This window comes from Vulpes lagopus, chromosome 7, assembly GCF_018345385.1.
Source record: "Vulpes lagopus strain Blue_001 chromosome 7, ASM1834538v1, whole genome shotgun sequence".
NCBI classification, from domain to species: domain Eukaryota; kingdom Metazoa; phylum Chordata; class Mammalia; order Carnivora; family Canidae; genus Vulpes; species Vulpes lagopus.
This window is the reverse complement of record NC_054830.1, coordinates 80,239,421-80,258,439: the sequence shown is the minus strand read 5'-3', so window position 1 is coordinate 80,258,439 and position 19,019 is coordinate 80,239,421. Positions and strand designations below refer to the sequence as shown.

General features: G+C 41.2%; 1 protein-coding gene across 2 annotated transcripts in view; it reads left to right on the top strand.

Moving 5' to 3' along the window:
* RECK (reversion inducing cysteine rich protein with kazal motifs) overlaps positions 1-13,772 on the top strand; it is a 95,738-nt gene extending 81,966 nt beyond the window's left edge. Inside the window, exons 21-22 of one of the 2 annotated variants that reach the window (XM_041764079.1) lie at positions 221-325; positions 13,355-13,772. In XM_041764079.1, the coding sequence (XP_041620013.1) occupies positions 221-325; positions 13,355-13,360 (111 nt within the window). In that variant the 3' untranslated portion in view covers positions 13,361-13,772. Of the gene's footprint in view, positions 1-220; positions 1,837-13,354 lie in introns of those variants that run through there. The other variant, XM_041764078.1, reaches the window with a different exon arrangement.
* The last annotated feature ends 5,247 nt before the right edge of the window (positions 13,773-19,019 follow it).

Below are 19,019 nucleotides of genomic sequence, written 5' to 3'. Positions count from 1 at the left end.
TTTTCTGATTTAATTTCCAATGATGCTGTTTCTATTGGTGTAATAAAGTAAGACTATATTAAAATGTGACTTTGGTTAAGAAAAGAAGGACAGAGAAAGCATATTCTCCCTGTTGGAATATATGTGGATTTTGTCTGACTTGACCTTTTCACAGGCTCTGTGGTTTTATTTTTTTGGCTCTGTGGTTTTAGATTTTTAAAATGTGATTATCCTCTTCCAGATTGAGGCTTGCAATAAAGAAGCAGAGAAGATCGAATCTCTTATCAACTCTGACAGCCCCACTCTGGCATCCCACGTCCCTCTGTCTGCCCTCATCATTTCCCAGGTACAGATCTCAAGTAGTGTGCCATCAGCTGGCATCGAGGCCAGAGCCCTCTGCCCCTCCTACCTCCTCCTCCTCAGCCTGGGTCCTGCCTTGCACATGGTCTGGACATGTAACTGACCACCCCTGAAAAGTGCAAAATGTTACTCCATTGAATTTTTCTACATGGTGAAAGACATGCAGGACTCCTGGTTTGTAGTTGAATAGTGGCTGAGAAAAAGCACTTGTCACCTCTGTTCACCACACAGTATTTTTTTTTAATCTGCCAATATTAGGGTTTTTGTTTTGTTCTTACAAATGTTAAAATATGTTCTTCCAAATACTAATGAAAAGAGGATGTCTGCTTTTGATGGATCAAAATAGTTTATACTTTGCTCCTTAGATGGGTCCTTCCCACCGTAAAACAAATTCATTATCATTGGTAAGTGAGATGATCACTTTTTTTAGAAAAGATACCTCACTTTACTATAGGCTTCATACCCAGAAACTTCATTTCAAAGTTCTTTTAAGTATTAAGGCGCTCCTGATATGTGCGTGTGTTTGTTTACAGATAATTAACTACTCTATCTAGAAGCTAGGGGTCACCGTGCAGAGCTTGCTGTTAGAGTGTAAAATAAAGATAGTGCATCTTTGGAATTATCATATAAATCATCAGGCAAATTTAATTTACAGAAATTTAATTCAGGAACCCATCTGTTGTGTGAAGCAAAGCCAGCTAAGGAAATGGCATTCACATGATACATTACAAGCAGTAAGCTCCGTGGTTACTAATGTGTGTATGTGTGTATGACTTTTGTGAAAGGAAGAAGTTATATCACATCAAAGTGTATTGCATTATGCATTTTTTTATTAACCAGATATATATTCTTCGGTATTCATCCGAGTCAAACTTAGAGTTTTTAAACATCAATCTTTAAACCAATTGCTGCTACTTATATACTTGCCAAAAAGTGAAATAATTAGTAGTTCATGTAAATAATACATGATATTTCTATTTTATTATGAAGAAGGTAAATAGCCATATTTGTAAAATGACAATCACGTATGTTAACCCAGTACTTTCCGTTCATGAAGACACATTGCTTTTTGTGATATGCACAGTGTGGATAAGTGTTCTGTCTTTCTTTTTTGATATAGAATTATAAAGAATCATGGTTTATATATTTAAAAATGTCAGTCTAAGTATTAAAATGTTTGCATGTTGTCTAAGTAATTGAATACTTTGAATGTGTTTCACAGTTTGAAATAAGCTATTCAGTGTAATGCTTCTTGTTTGTATGCACCTAAACTTAGATTTTACATGAAGTATTTTTTTTCAGTATTATATGTACCTTTTGAAATATATAGGGATATGCTCATTATACCAAAATATTGTTTAAAAGTGAGCACTTAAAGCTTTCGGAATATCTCAGTGCTGATGTAGCATATTTTTTGCAATTGCTTTTTCTATATAAATGTCTTCAATGCAATATACTGGAAAGCTTTTCTATTTTAATAAAAATAATTTTATATGACTATGTGTACTTCCAAGCAGTATGGACATTTAAAATGAAACCCACTGATAACTTTTGGGTAAGCTATGTCCTTTGCTCTGGAAGAAGAAATGATAGGAGTTTTATTATTCCAAGCCAAGGGCCCTGGGAAAGCAGGACAGCTGGGACAGAGCTGCTCAGATGAGAATGAGGCATGACCAGAGGGCATACTGTGGCAAGAAGTCAAGTACAGAGCTTCCCAGCTTTAGGCCCTCCAAGACCCAGGAACAGACTAGGCAGTCCTACTTCCCTGCCATGGACCCAGTGTTGCAGCTCCAGGGTACATCCTGAGGCAGAGAGAACTGTGGGCTCTGGAGACAGAGGGCCTATTGATTAGAGCCTGGGAAGTTCTATCCATCAGCTGAGGCTGAGGCCCCAAACCTCCATGGCTGACAACAACAGAGGCTCTCATTTTACTTCCATCACATGTTTACTGTGAGTCAGCTGCACTTCTGCTTTATACCATCTTCAGTCCAGGACCCATTCCAGTGTCCTCACAAAGTGGGAGGAAAGAGCCTGGAGTTCTGGGGGAGCTACTCGGAGCTTGCTCTTGGGCTGCCGGTCCTAGCATGGTTGACAGCACAGGTGGCACTAAGGCCCAGGCTGACGATGGACCCCTGCCCAGATCCCGGATAGGCTGCTGAGGTCACCACTTCCACCACATCATGGATTCACATCCAGCTGTGCTGCATTCCTGTGCAGGAACTAGGAGACCCGTTGGTGCATTTTCTGAAAGCATGGCTGGCTGACTTGATCTTCAGCCCAGACCAAGTCATAATTCTGAAAATGGAGAGGATGAGCCAGGTCCCGCTGATAGTGGACATACTTAACTCTGGAGACTTCGCTGAAATCACCATCTTCAGTCAGCCCTATGTACAAAATCAGGTGAAGAGCATACCCCTGAGCCTGGCATGGTGGCACCAGGAACATTGTGCCCGAGATATGTGTGTGCATAGAGGAAAGACCACATGAGGACAAATCAAGATAGTAGCCATCTGCAAGTTAAGGAGAGAGGTCTCAGAGGAAACCGACCCTGCCATCCTGATCTTGGACTTCCAGCCTTCAGATCTTTTTTTTTTTTTTTTAAGATTTTATTTATTTATTCATAGACACACACAGAGAGAGACAGAGACACAGGGAAAGGGAGAAGCAGGCTCCATGCAGGGAGCCCAATGTGGGACTTGATCCCCGGTCTCCAGGATCACACCCCAGGCCGCAGGCAGCACCAAACTGCTGCGCCACCAGGGCTGCCCCAGCCTTCAGATCTTTGAGAAAATAAGTATCCGTTGTTTAAGCCAAAAAGCAAAACAACAACAAAAGGATGAGGGGAAGAGACAGAACCACAGCTGTCCCTTAGGTCTCTGCTTAGAAGTGACTCTCTTATTTCTGCTTACATCTTACTGTCCCAAGCAAGTCACATGGCCACTCATGAGTTCAAAAGGTAGGGAGGTATAATCCTTTGTGGGTTTGGGGGGTGGTGTAGGGGGAGCCAGCAAGGATGGAGCTGGGGGAGGCACCATGAGTATTTGGAACAATAATATAGTCCACCATGGAGGTTGTTTCTCATCAGAATAGCCAGGACTGACTAAAATTTTTTTTATCAGAAAATCAGTAGTTTTGTGGTCTGAGAAGGAACTAGAGGAATGAGAGAGGTGCTTTGGTTTAGGGGAAGGGAAATATTAAAGGAGAGAAAGCTCTACAGGTCGCTCCTGCTCTCATGATACAACTGTGAGAACTCTGAAGATAGTAAGGGGCAAAACAATCCCAGGTCAGGGCAGTTTGGGGAGATAATTCGCCTCACTTGCATGTTGCTATGACAAACACACCCTGCCTGCCATGTGTATGATTGTTGGTGGCTTTCCAGCACCAGTGCAGGATGGAGCCCCCGCTGGTTAGCTCTCTAGCATTCTGCTAAAGGCTGAGTGTGCCAAGCTGGTAGAGGCCTTGAATCGGGATTCTGTAGGAGACAACTTGGGCTGTGGGAGGAAAGAAGTGACGTTCTTGCACCCCCATAATTTTAGCAGGGAGGACCTGGAAGTTCAGGATGAGGTGGGTCTGTAGGAGGACAATTTAGAACGTGAGATAACCACATGAAAAGTAGTTTCCAGAGAAAGATCCAGAGGTTTCAATGGCCATAGGTGATGAAACCAAGATACCAGAAAAACAAATGAAATAGCTCCCTGTCCAGTCTACAGAAAATAATTGGACAGGAACGGATCCCAAGAGAGTCATAGGTCCAGCCTGGATCACATGCCCACCTCTGTGGCAGAGAAGGAAATGTAGGGGAGCTCTGGTCCCACCTCAACCTGATAGAATGGATTTCTCTCAGGAAATAATCCTTTTCCTAGAAGAAGCCTTCTGATATGTCCTCTGGGGAGTGTCTTTCTAACAAGCCATGAGCCATAAACCAGTTCAACCTGTGAACACACAGCAATGCCTCGCCCTTGGGCCAGGAACACACCTAGAGTCACCAGAGCCCAGTAACAACGAAGGGGGTACTCTGAAAGCTGACCTACTAAGAAAGGGAATTATTCAAAGTGACTAATAATAATTGTTAAAACAAGAACAAAAATGGGAACAAAAAGGAGAGTCTGTGATGAGTGCAGAAAATTTAAATCCATTAGTGCAAAAAGAAGCAGGCCAACTTGAGGAAGATGCTGCTTACTTCTGGATGCCTCACTTCAGAACCAGCTCTATCAGGCAGTTTCCCAAGGGCTCCAGGACAGAGGACCCGAGCTTAAGTCTTGTCACTGGGCGACACTAAATGGTTGATCTCTCCAAAGTCACCAGTTTTCTATAGCACAGGGATAGCAAATGTATGTCACTCATGCCACCACATCCTCATTTTGTGTCCATGGTAGACATCACAGCTCTGCCATGGTTTCCTGGTGGTTGTCTCAGCTCTAAGCTAAGCTTTAAGCACAGCCTTATGAGCAAGAAGAAAGACAAGAATCATAAGTACCTTCACTAGTGCCTCTTATGAGTAAGAAAAATACTTCTCAGAAATCCTTCAGCAGTTGTCTCTTGTGCCTCCTGGACCAGGATCAGGTCATATTCCCAGCCGTAGACAACTGGCCAAGGAGAGCAGCATGACTGTAGCTAGTCAGGGTCTGTACACTGCTGCCCAAGCCGAGTCAAAGTCCAGGAAGATCAGTAAGAAGGCAAAGGCCAGCAACAGCATTTGCTTCAAGATAAAACCAGGTTTTTTGGCAGTCTCAGCTTGTTAGGGTATAAACATGAAAATGGTTTTACTTTTCTTTTCTAGTAACTGCCCTCAGCTGTGCTAGGTAGTAGAACCCCATATCAACATTGCCTCTGTATCTTCAGTCTTACCTCAAGTTATCTAACCAGCCTCATTTCATTTCTCAGGACTCTTCCCTGGTTATTTTAAAATTTCAACCCCACATCCAACGCAAAGACCTCTTTGGCCTCCTCTAGCCTAGGCTCACTTCTCAGTGACTTGGTGAGCTTGGCATAGTATCACTATTGGCACCAGTCACAGTCACTAGGCCATCTTCAAAACAAGCTTTGGGACATTTGTTTCTGGTTAGGAGGGTGGTCAGCGAAGATCTCCTGAGTGGCACTGCCGTTGGTTACGGTTTACTCATACACCACAGGAGTGGATAATCTAATTGTACAAACAGCATGCCTTGGGAGGAGTTAGGAGGAGGAGAGAAAGAAGACAGAGGCTTCTTAGATATGGTTTGGTTTGGGATCCCTGGGTGGCGCAGCGGTTTAGCGCCTGCCTTTGGCCCAGGGCACGATCCTGGAGACCTGGGATCGAGTCCCACGTCGGGCTCCCGGTTCATGGAGCCTGCTTCTCCCTCTGCCTGTGTCTCTGCCTCTCTTTCTCTCTGTGTGTGTGACTATCATAAATAAATAAAAATTAAACAAACAAAAAAAAAAGATATGGTTTGGTTTGAGCAGGGCCTGATAGGAAGGCTTTGCCAGATGTCTTTAGGAGATGCATTCTTGGTAACAGGTACAGTTTGAGCAAAAGTACAGAAGCGGGAGAGTCTGTGTGAGTCCCTGTGACACAAGAGTGGAGCCGACAAGTTAGGAAGGGGAGGTATCAGGCAGATCGGATGTGCTGGCCTCAACTGTCAGGCCAGAATGGCATCCAGGGTCTCTGCCCTCGCCCTCCCTGCTATCCCAGCTGACCTCCGTAGCTCTGGTGTGCATCAGACTTCAGTGTCGGGGGAGACCTTTGATTTGAGATCATCCACTGATCTCGTTATCAGACTGTGCTTTCTTCATCCTGTGAACATCCTGGACTCTACTGAAGAAACATTCACTGAGCCAGGCCAGGTGCCAGCCCCCCCTGCCTCCCACCCCAGGCCTAGCCTCCATTCTCCGGATTTAGCCTCAGCCACCAGGCAAAGAAAGTTAAGCCTGCCAGCATTGCTGATGGCCTTGGCACAAAATCCCTAGAAGACATTTTATTTTCCTTCATTTGATTTAATGGTTTCCCCTCAGCCCTGGGCTGCTCTATTTCTCAAAGGGACAGAAGGACGTGCTCCGGAATACTCCTCTCCCCCTGTCTCCTAGCTATGGAAGTGGCTTGAGTTGTGAGCCCAGCCAGCTGAGGAAGGGACAGCAGAGGCATCATTCCCAGGAAGTTCCTTTCCCCAGTCCAGCAATCTTGGGGCTGGGAGGTAGATTTCTACTTTGTACATAGAGAGAAACAGGCCAGAGAGCAAAAATACCATCCAAGGGTCACACAGCGAGTCAGGGCAAGGCCAAGGCCTGAGGCCAGGTCTAGGCTTTCCTGGCACAAGGAGGCAGGATATGTGCTGCTCAGGGATGGAGCCAGCCATGTAGGAGAACTCCACAAGGGTGGACATGGGGGGGGGGGGGGCAGAGTGAACTAGGTTCAATGTCAGGTCAGACTGGCAAGGGGCACACTAGGTGGAGTCAGAGAGACAAGTCCAAGGAGCAATAGAAACCATGAGAGTAACTGATAACAGCTCTCCAGCACTTTTGACGGTTTATGCAGTGATTTTTGTCTTGTTCTCTCAATGACCCACAGCAGAATGTGCACAAAGACAGTACGTGCAAGTCAAAGGTCGAGTAGTTTCTCAGGAAATGAGGCTGGTAGGAGGCAAAGGTAAGGCAGGAAACCTTCATACGGAGAAGCATGTTGCACCCCTACCCCCAACTCCAAACACTTTCATTTTTCCAAAATGAAGTGTACTGTATTATTTTCTCATTATAAAAAATAACATTTGCATCCCCCCAAAATACCTGGAAATATAAACAAAGGAAAAAGCTACCCACAAAGCTCCTTCCTCTCCCTGCCTCTACCAGTGAGTGCATAATCCTTCTCTGTACTAAGATCTCTACCTAATTGGGACAGGACCCTCCTCTGTCCACATGGGGGCAGAGGTGGTTACCTCACAGCCCTGTGAGGAGCAGTTCAGAACAGGCTTTCATAGTGGGATGTCTCTACTCTCTCTACTAGTTTGGCCCTTTCCTGCCAGAGGGGAAGCCCCATCTTGGCTAGAACTTGGCTTAACTAGGTTAATCAGATAACATGCTACCTCTCCCTGAGTACCACCTCCCCTGCCTTCCTCCTACCAAGCTGGCACTGAACTCTGCTGGAGATGTGAGTAGTTGCTTTCCTGAGCCAGCAGTTAAGCTTTCATGTTGGCCCTGGCCCAGCAGGGAAACAGGTGGCACCCCCCAATTAGGATCATTTGAAGAAAGCTTGATAAGGGGACTATTTACAAAGTGGGGAGCAGAGTATAAGAAACTGCAGGGAGAATGAGGGTGCCAGCCGTAAATTGGGGCTATAGGGCCCCTATACCCAAAGCAGTGGGCTGGTTACCAGGACACAAGGAGAGCCCTACAGGGACCACCATTTCCTCCACCTGGCCATCCATCCATTGCTGAACCCAGTCAGAAACCTGAGGACAAGGGAGCAAGGGAGCCCCTGTGCTGCTCAGCCTCCCTGAGAGAGAGCCCAGCTGAGCCAATTTAGGGAAGGAAGTGGAGCAAAAAGAAGATACCAGCACAGTAGCTCAGGGCAATGCCAAGTCAGAGGAGGAGGAAGTATGGCAGCATCTGCCCACTTGTTCCAGCACCGCACCCACTGTGGGGAAGGCCTCTCGGCTTCATCTTCTGGAGGTGTCCCCCTACATGTTCCTTCCTTCTTGACGCTGCTCACCTCCCGGTTCCTCTCCCAGCATCTCTCCCCAGCTCAGAGACTCCCCACCCTCCCTGAGGAAGGACACTTCCAAGGGCTCCCAAGCGCTCTGCACCTTCCTTACACAAATACCTCCTCTCAGCAGCACTTGAGACCCTAGGCTGGGCTGGGGTAGTGTGCGAGGTGGGCACTCTGGATCCAGCTCGCCTGCCCCACCAGCAAGCAACCTCGAGGAGCAAACACCCCTCTGGAAGAGTGAGCATTTGTTTTGTTGCTAAAAGCACAGGCTGTTCTTGTGAGGAAGGGATGCGATCCTCAAAATGCATGTGGTCATGTGTCTAAGGAAATGAATCTATACCTAAGCATTTTGGAATCTATACCTAAGCATTTTGGAGTGCTTCCAAAATGCATTGCTACTTTCATTTCTATTCTTAACTTGCCCCCATGATACAAACTGGTTATTGATGCTATGTAAAAAAGTTATTATTTATTGATTTGAGAGACAGCATGCACAAGACAGAGAGTGCCAGCAGAGCTAGGGAAAGAGGGAGAGAGAGAGAACCTCAAGCAGCCTCCCCACTGAGTGCAGAGCCTGCATTGGGCTCAATCTCAGGACCCTGAGATGATGACCTGAGCCAAAATCAAGAGTCAATGCTTGGGGTAGCCCCGGGGCTCAGCAGTTTAGCGCTGCCTTCAGCCCAGGGCCTGATCCTGCAGACCTGGGATTGAGTCCCACATCGGGCTCCCTGCATGGAGCCTGCTTGTCCCTCTGCCTGTGTCTCTGCTTCTCTCTCTCTCTTTCTCTCTCTGTGTGTGTGTGTGTGTCTCTCTCATGAATAAATAAATAAAATCTTTAAAAAAAAAAAAAAAAGTCAATGCTTAACAGACTGAGCCACCCAAGCGCCCCCTATTGATTTTTTAAAAGTATTTTTTGGTTCTGGCTATTATTTTTTTAATTTTATATTAATTTAACGGCTTTTCTTAGGTTTTTCCAGGAGGAAGCTTATAGCTCCTTCTCTCTCCCTTCCAATATCCATGCTTCTTATATCTTTCTGTTGCCCTAGTATTGGTTAGAATTCCCAGAACCAAGTCGAATAACAGTGATGATAGCTGGAAACCTAATTATGTCCTTGACTTTAATGGGAATATCCATTATTTTACTGTTAAGCATGACATGTTCAAGTATGACATGTTTGTTTGTTTCAGGGGGCTATACTTTATTGGGAGGGTTTTGAAAAAAAAACTCAGTAATGAATATTGAATTGTATCAAAGACTCATTTAGCCTCTGTTTATGTTTTCCTTTGACTTATTAATATAAACTGAATATATTTCTTAATGTGAAACCATCCTTATACCCTTGAAATAAATTTTATTTGGGCATAATGTATTATTCAAATAATACACTACTAGATTCAATTTGATAACTAGCACTTATTTTCATAAGTGATGTTGTACTACATTTTTTTGTATTTGCTATACTTTTCAAATTATGGAATCAAGATCATTCTAGCGCCATTAAATGAACAGGGTGGGTTTTCTATACCTTAGAATATATAAAAGGTATAAGAATCATCTGTCTCTCAAAGGTTTGACAGAACTTGGCTGCAAATCTATTCTGGGTCCATCTCTATTTGAGTAAGCAATATTATTTTCCATTTTTACAAATGGCTCTATTGGTTCTTTTAGATTTTTTTCTTTTTTTTTCTTTTTTTTTAAAGATTTTATCCATTCATTCATGAGAGACACAGAGCGAGGCAGAGACACAGGTAGAGAGAGAAGCAGGCTCTATGCAGGGAGCCCGATGTGGGACTCAGTCTCAGACCTCAGGATCACACTCTGAGCCAGATAGGCACTCAACCACTGAGCCACCCAGGCGTCCCATTTTTTTCTCTTTTAAATAAATCTTAGTAATTTGTAATTTCAGGGGATCCCTGGGTGGCTCAGCTGTTTAGCGTCTGCCTTTGGCCCAGGGCATGATCCTGGAGTCCTGGGATCAAGTCCCACATCGGGCTCCCTGCATGGAGCCTGCTTCTCCCTCTGTCTGTGTCTCTGCCTCTCTCTCTCTCTGTGTCTCTCGTAAATAAATAAATAAATAAATAAATAAATAAATAAATAAATAAAATAAAATAAATAAAATCTTAAAAATAAAATAAAAATAAAAAATTTGTAATTGCCCAATCCAGAAAAACTACTAGTGGAGAGTTGACAATTTTATCCATCTGAACACTCCTGAAAAGAGATTATATCCTCTTTTCTTTTATTACTAATGTAGTACATTTGATTTTTCTCTCCAACTTTAGACTTTTTTATCGATTTGATTTTGTAGAGTTTTATCTATTTTCTATGCTTTCCAGCTCTAGGATGTATTTTTCAATTCTGCTCTTTTTCTGTTTTCTTTTTTTTTTTTTCTTTTTCTGTTTTCTAATACATAATTTTCTGTTAACTATATTAATTTATTTACTCAATTTTTAAATACTTTATTATGGAAGATTTCAACCTTATAGACGACTTGAAACTGAAAATCCGTATATTCGCCATTGAGGTTCTACAATAAATGTTTTAGTATATTTGCTTTATCACTATTTATTCATCTTTCCATCCATCTTACTTTTTTGTGTTTCAAAGTAAGTTGCAATCATCAATACATTTTGCCCCCAAATATTTCCGCATTCATTCACTAACTATTTATGGTTCTTTTCTTTATTTTTTGTAATTTGTCTAATTCCTTTCATCCAATGCTTAGTTTATTTTTTTTTCTTTTAAAATAAGTATATGGGGCACCTGGGTAGCACAGTAGGTTAAGTGTCTGACTCTTGGTTTTGGCTCAGGTCATCATCTCAGAGTCCTGGGAGGGAGCCCCAAGTCGAGCTCCATGTTCAATGTGGAGTGTTCTTGAAATTCCCTCTCTCCCTCTCCCTGCCCTCTCACTCGCTGCCTCTCTATATATACATTAAATAAGTAAATAAAATATTTTTAAAATAAATAGTTTAATAATATTTAAAATTTATTGAGCATCAGTCATATTTCAGGCCATCTTAGGGGCATTTTTAAATCAAAGATCAAGGGATAGCCTTCTCTTTCCAGACCCCAAATTAGATAATAGATTATTTCTATAACTTAGTAAATGTAAGGTTCAAAATTCTAAGAGACATGGTTAAGTCAGCTTGGGCTGCTCTAACAACCTACCATCAACTGGGTGGCTTATAAACAACAGAAACCTATTTCTCACAGTTCTGGGTGCTGGAAGTCTAAGATCAGGATGCTAGTAGGTTGAGTTCTGAGAAGGGCCCTCTTCTGAGTTCAGTCTGACTTCTAGTTTTATGTTCACATGGCAGAAGGGAAGAGAGAACTCTCTCGGTTCTCTTACAAGGGCACAAGTCCCATTCATGAGGACGTCCCACCTCATGACCTAAGATCGTCCAAAGGCCCATCTCCAAATACTGTCACACTGGAGACTAGATTTCAACATACAAATTTTAGAGGGACACAAGCATTCAATCTATAACAATACAGATTATCAGTAAGAAGGGATTTTCCTTAAAGTCCCTTTATTTTCAAAGGATTAAGTAATAGTAAGTCACTATATATTTTTTCTTGACCCTTTGATGGTGAAGTTTCTCTCCTTACTGGTTTTCAGATGAGGTCTCTCTCCTAGGAAGGGAGGACAATAAGAGGCTCATCTACCGTTTAGCTCTATGGATATGATGTGGTGACTATTTCTCTCCCTTCTACCTTCCTACTTTCCTCTTATCCAACATTGACAGTGATGTCATCTAACAACAGCTTTTCTTTCTCATTTGGAGCATTGAGAGATGAACTTGGTCTATATGTTATCAGGAATACTATCCTGCAAATCAGCAAAATATAAAATCTAAGAAGACACTCCATGCTCAGTTACATCTTACATCTATTATCTCATTGGACCAACACAGCCTGAGCCTTGTGTATCATACTCTTCTATTGACAGTTCCTATTGGAAGAATAGTCATGTGACAAGTGGCCAAGAATGACGAAAAGTTTCTTGGACCACTTTCTCCAGATTGTCCAAGGATTCCTTTTACACAGGCATAGTACTAAGTGCTTTAAAGGAATTATCTCACACAATTCTCACAACCCCTCTATGGAGCAAATACAGTTGACCTTGAACAACACAGGTTTGAACTGAGTGGATTCACTTACACATGGATTTTTTTTTTATATATAAATAAGGAACAGTACAATATGAGCTTGTGTTTCATAAGAGCTGTTATCATAAGAACAGTACAATAAATGTATTTTCTCTTCTTTTTTTTTTTAAGATTTTACTTATTTATTCATAAGAGACATAGAGAGAGAGACAGAGAGAGGCAGAGACACAGGCAGAGGGGAAGCAGGCTCCATGCAGGGAGCCGGACGTGGGATTTGGTTCCCGGTCTCCAGGATCACGCCCTGGGCCAAAGGCAGCGCTAAACCGCTGAGCCATCCAGGCTGCCCTGTATTTTCTCTTTATGATTTTCTTAATAATATTTTCTCTTTTCCAGCTTACCTTACAGTATATAGTACATGATATATAAAATGTGTGTTAATCGACTATGTTATTAGTAAGACTTCTGGCCAATGGTAGGCTATTAGTTAAGTTTTCAAAGCATCAAAAGTTATACACAGATTTTTGACTGCATGGGGGTGGTCAGTGCCTCTTACTACCGCATTGTTCAAAGATAAACTGTAATATCATTAACACTATTTATAGTTGATGCAATTAAGCCTTGAGATTAAGGAATTTCTCCAAGGCTGGTAAGTAGCAGAGCAGGGACATTTTGAACCTAAGTCTAACAAAAGCTAAGTCTAGCAAAAGCTTTTGCTCATATTATTATACTGTGTATTTTCCTTTACGTACAACTTTGGCCGCATCCCATATATTTTCTAACAACAGTAATAAAGAGAGTGTAACAGGATAAAATAAGGAGATTTTTCTGCCAAGGTTTTTAATTTCTAGTTTCTATGGCTTTCTACCCATTGAGCTACTACAATGAAGTTTTTGTTCTAAAAACTTCTGCAGAACAAGAACCAAAGCCTGTAGGGCTTAAAGCGTAGTTTGAATCTTAAAATACGGGGAAGACTTGATAACAATGTAAGAGCTTAGAATGAGAAGGGCTGAGTCATGGGATGGGGCACATATTGGGGAAAGAGATTTTAGGACAAAAACAAAATGCCTTTTTCTGAAAAGGGAGATCTGGTCGACATTTGCTGAGTTTAGGCTGCTCAGTTTGTGGAGAAGTCTATATCTGAGTGTGAAAGATCTTGTACCTAACTACAGAAGCTGCAAGGGGGTAGACATTCATTTCTCTATTTTCTTTCTGAAAACTTGTGTGAAGGTATGAGACCCTGGCTCCACCAAACAGATGCTCCTGCCAAGAATCTGAGTCTGGAGAAGTTGACCCAGAAATGTGGAGAGAACCAGGAAAGATTCTGGATTGGTTGAGTATTAATCCACAAGAGACTACAGTAGATGTGACTAAGTTTCCTTCACTGTTCAAGCTTGTTTTCTGCCATCACTTGAATTTGGACTTGATCTACACAGAGAAACAGAGTTCCCTTTTTACATATCTAAATTGTGATTGGGAAATGTTACACACGGTATAAACAGTGACGTTTAAAAAGTGCTAAATAGGGCAGCTTGGGTGGCTCAGCGGTTTAGCGCCACCTTCCGCCCAGGGTGTGATCCTGGAGACCCGGATCTAGTCCCACTGTCAGGCTCCTTGCAGGGAGCCTGCTCCTCCCTCTGCCTGTATCTCTGCCTCTCTCTCTCTCTCTCTCAATGTCTATCATAAATAAAATATAAAATAATAAAATAAAATAATAAAATAAAATAAAATAAATAAAATGAATAATATAAATTAAATAAAATAAATAAAATAATAAAATAAATAAAAAATAAAAAGTGCTAAATGTCATCTCATGTAATCAGGAAAAAATCCTCTAAGTATTACTATCTTTATATCAACACCTGGATCCGAATCACAGTCACTGGGCAGCAAAGCCAGAACTTGGACGAGGGCCACATGACTTCATGTCCATGCCTCACATTCTTAAACACTATAGTTAGTATTCTCATTGTCATTCATCTCTGAACATCTGCTTTGATTTTGCCTTTCACTGCTCTAGGAGGAGCCTTTAAAAAATTTATAAATGGTTCAAAATTTTTCAGTTAACCTTTTGTTACTAAGTTTTAGTTTTATTACATCATGCTCAGAAAATTTAACTAAATGGTTCTACTTTCAGGAATTTATCATGGTTTACTTTAGGCCTACTATTGGGATCAATTTTTGTATTTGTTACCTAGAAATTGGAAAATAAAGTTATCACGTTTAAGTGGTCTTAACACAAATTAAAAAGCAGATTCTGTCAGCCTGGATAAAAAGAAACACCCAACTACATCTTGTCAACTACAGCTGCCCATTTTTAATGTGATGAAACAGATTGACTAGAAGTTACAGAATGAAGTAGTGGCAAACATTTCTATAGTGCTTATTCTGTGTCAAGAATGATTCTGTGGGGGACACCGGGGTCACTTAGTGGTTGAGCATCTGCCTTCTACTCAGGGCGTGATCCCAGGGCCCTGGGATCAAGTCCCACATCAGGCTCCCCACAGGGAGCCTGCTTCTCCCTCTGCCTGTGTCTCTGCCTCTCTCTCTCTCCCTCTCTCTCATGAATAAATAAATAAAATCTTAAAAGACACAGAGAGAGGCAGAGACACAGGCAGAGGGAGAAGCAGGCTCCATGCAGAGAACCTGATGTGGAACTCAATCCTGGTACTCTGGAATCACGCCCTGAGCCGAAGGCAGATGCTCAACCTCTGAGCCACCCATACACCCAAATAAAATCTTAAAAAAAAAAAAAAAAAAGAGAGAGAGAAAAGAAAGAAAGAAAGAAGAAAGAAAGAAAGAAAGAAGAAAGAAAGAAAAGAAAGAAAGAAAGAAAGAAAGAAAGAAAGAAAGAAAGAAAGAAAGAAAGAAAAAGAAAGAAAAAAAGAATGGTTCTGGGGCTCCTGGGAGGCACAGTAGGTTGAGCGTCTGACTCTCGGCTTCAGCTCAGATTATCATCTCAGAGCCTTGAACTCAGGGTCATCAGATCGAGCCCTGTCTGCTTAAGTTTCTGTCTCCCTCTGCCCCTAACCCCTGACTCTTGCACATGCTCTCTCTCTCTCTCTCTCTCTCTAAAATAAATAAATTAATCTTAAAAAAAAAGGACTGTTCTAAGCACTTTACATGTTTTAGTTCATTCATCTTCACAACCATTGTATGAGGGAGATACTATTACTATTCCCATTTTACAGAGGAGAAAACGGAGTCAAGTAACTTATCTAAGGTCATACATTGTTCACATGAAGTTTGTATTTTTATATTTAACAGAGCATTCAGTCACAAGGGGAATAGTGTGAACAATGTTGCAATAAAGCAAAAGGTACACATTTCGTCTTATATATTTCTATACTACTCAATATACATAACCTTCAAAATATATCAAAATCAAGGGTTTTTTAATTTATTAGTTTTTTAAGATTTTATTTATTTCTTTGAGAGAGAGCGAGAGAGAGCACAAGCAGAGGAGAGGGGCAGAGGGAGAGGGAGAACCAGGCTCCCTGCTGAGTGGGGATCCCAACGTGGGGCTCAATCCCAGGACCCTGGATCATGACCTGAGCTGAAGGCTGACATTTGAGCCACCCAGGTACCCCTCAAAATCAAGTTTTATGCCAATAGGCTGTAATTCTGTGAAACGTAGAGGCCAAATGGCATTCTGCTATGGGAAATAGCAACATCCTATGTTGCTGAAACAAAGAAAAAAAGTTAAAGTATGGAAATTAGATAAATCTATTAATACAAATCAAAAGAAAGCAAGCTATAATGACTACATTAATATCAGACAAAGTAGATTTCACAGGAAGGAATATTACCAGAAGTAGATTCATAATGATGAGGTAATTTATCAAAATATATAAGAATTTTCAGTTTATGCTCCAAATAAAAGGTTTCAAAAAATGTGAAGCACCCAGAGCAATCAACACATTCAATGCAATCCATATCAAAATACAATCAGCATTTTTCACGGAGCTGGAAAAAACCATCCTAAAACTTCTATGGAACCACAAGAGACTCTGAATAGCCAAGGAATGTTGAAAAGAAAATCAAAGCTGGAGGCATCACAGTTCTGGTCCTCAAGCTGTATTACAAAGCTGTGATCATCAGGACAGTACAGTACTGGCCCAGAAACAGACATGCAGAACAATGGAACAGAATAGAGAACCCAGAAACGAACCCTCAACTCTGTGGTCAACTAATCTTTGACAACGCAAGAAAGAATATCCAGTGGAAAAAAGTTTCTTCAAGAAATGGTGCTGGGAAAATTGGACAGCCACATGCAGAAGAATGAAACTGGACCACTTTCTTACACCATACACAAAAATAAACTCAAAATGGATGAAAGACCTAAATGTGAGACAAGAATCCATCAAAATCCTAGAGGAGAACACTGGCAGCAACCTCTCCAACTTCAGCCGAAGCAACTTCTTGCTAGACATGTCTCCAAAGGCAAAGGAAACAAAAGCAAAAAAATGGAACTACTGGGACTTCAAGATAAAAAGCTTTTGCACAGCAAAAGCAAACAGATGACAAAACTAACAGGCAACCTGTGGAATAGAAGATATTCACAAATGTCTTATCAGATAAAGGGCTAGTATCCAAAACCTATAAAGAACTTATCAAATTCAACGCCCAAAAACCAAAAAATCCAGTCAAGAAATGGGCAGATAACATGAACAGCCATTTCTCCCAAGAAGACATACAAATGGCCAACACACATGAAAATATTCAACATCACTCAGCATCAGGAAAATACAAATCAAAACCACAATGAGATACCACCTCACACTGGTCAGAAAGGCTAAAAAGTTAACAATTCAGGAAACAACAGACGTTGGTGAGAATGCAGAGAAAGGGGAAACTTCTTACCAGTTTGCCTTCTGGCCAGCTGGTACAGCTACTCTGGAAAACAGTACGTAGTTTCCTCAAAAAGTTAAAAATAGAACTACCCTATCACCCAGCAGTAGCACTACTAGGTATTTATCCAAAAGATATAAACATAGTGATTTGAAGGGGCACCTGCACCCCAATGTTTTTAGCAGCAATGCCCACAATGGCCAACTATGGAAAGAGACGAGATGTCCATTGACAGATGAATGGATAAAGAAGATGTGATATATATATATATATATATATATATATATATATATATATATATATAATGGAATATTACTCAGCCATCAAAAAGAATGAACTCTTGCCGTTTGCAAGGACATGGATGAAACTAGACAGTATGCTGAGGAAAATACGTCAGAGAAAGACAAATACCATATGATATCACTCGTATGTGGAATTTAAGAAACAAAATAGATGAACATAGGGGAAGAGAGGGAAAAAATAAAATAAGATGAAAACAGAGACGGAGGCAAACCATAAGAAACTCTTAACTATAGGAAACAAATTGCTGGAGGGATGGGGGTGAGGGAATCGGGTAACTGGGTGATGGGCATTAAGGAGGGCACATGATATAATGAGCACTAGGTGTTATATGCAACTGATGAATCACTAAATTCTACCCATGAAACTAATAATACAGTATATGTTAACTAAATTGAATTTAAATAAACATTTTTTTTTTTAATGAAGTATATGGGGACGCCTGGGTGGCTCAGTGGTTGAGTGTCTGTCTTTGGCTCAGGGAGTGATCCTGGAGTTCTGGGATCGAGTCCCACATTGGGCTCCCTGCATGGAGCCTGGTTCTCTCTCTCTCTCTCATAAATAAGTGAAATCTTTTTAAAAAAATGAAAGCACAACAAACCAAATTCAGTATGCATAAATACAGACATGTATTTATGCTAAAAACAGACTTAGAGGGAAATTTATAGCACTTACTGCTTATATTAGAAGGGAAGAAAGTCTTACAGTCAATGACCTTAGCTTCCTCCTTTAGAAACTAGAAAAATAAGAGCAAATTAAACCCAAAGTAAACAGAAAAAATAAGTAATAAATAGGAAAATCAAAGAAATAGTAAGTGAGAAAACAATAGAGAAAATCAATAAAACAAAAAGCTGGTTTTTTGAGATCAATAGTACAACTGATTCTCATTTGCAGCAGTTATGTTCTATAAAATTACAGGGGACATTAGAGAATCCTGACCATTGCTGCTAGGGAAAATAATGGGTTAGGTTCCTACAAGCTTCTGGCCACAACATTTTTGTTAACGGATCAGTAATAGATTTGCTTTATATGTTCTTTGGGTAAAGACACCTTATTTAATTTATATTATTGATGCATGAACATGGGAGTCACGGCCAACAGCACTCTCACTCATGCCTGAACAAAGTTTATCTGACACATAAATTTTCTCCATAAGGCACAACCACAGCCCTCTTGCATTCAGGAGCACTAAACAACTCTTTAGCACTTCACTTGGGGACCATTTTAAACAGCAAAATCACCAAAAGAAAACACAAAAATGGCCCGAACCTGGCAACCTGGCACCACATAGGCAGCAGAAAGGACATTTGTTTACAGTATGAGAGCTGACTCATAGCATCTCGTCATTCAACCTCAGATGGGAACTTGTGTGTTGGGCAACGCAAATTTTTCAATATTTGCACGTATTTTCCAATGACTGACAGCATTGCCAAGTATTGATTTGAGGGTTACAAATAAATCTTAGCAAGTAGGTGAATTCATAAATACAGAATCCATAAATGAGGATCAACTGTGCTGCTAAACCTTTAAAAGGCACAATATCAGAAATGATAAAGGGTCGCTGTTAGACTTTATTCAGTTAAAGGATAACAATATTAGCAACCTCGTACATACAAGTTCCACCCCTTAGGTGAATGAAATACACAAATTTCTAAAAAGATAGAAGTTACCAAAGCTCACCCAAGAAGAAAAGGACAATCTGAATAGTTCCCTATCTATCAAAAAAGCTGAATTTGTAATTGAA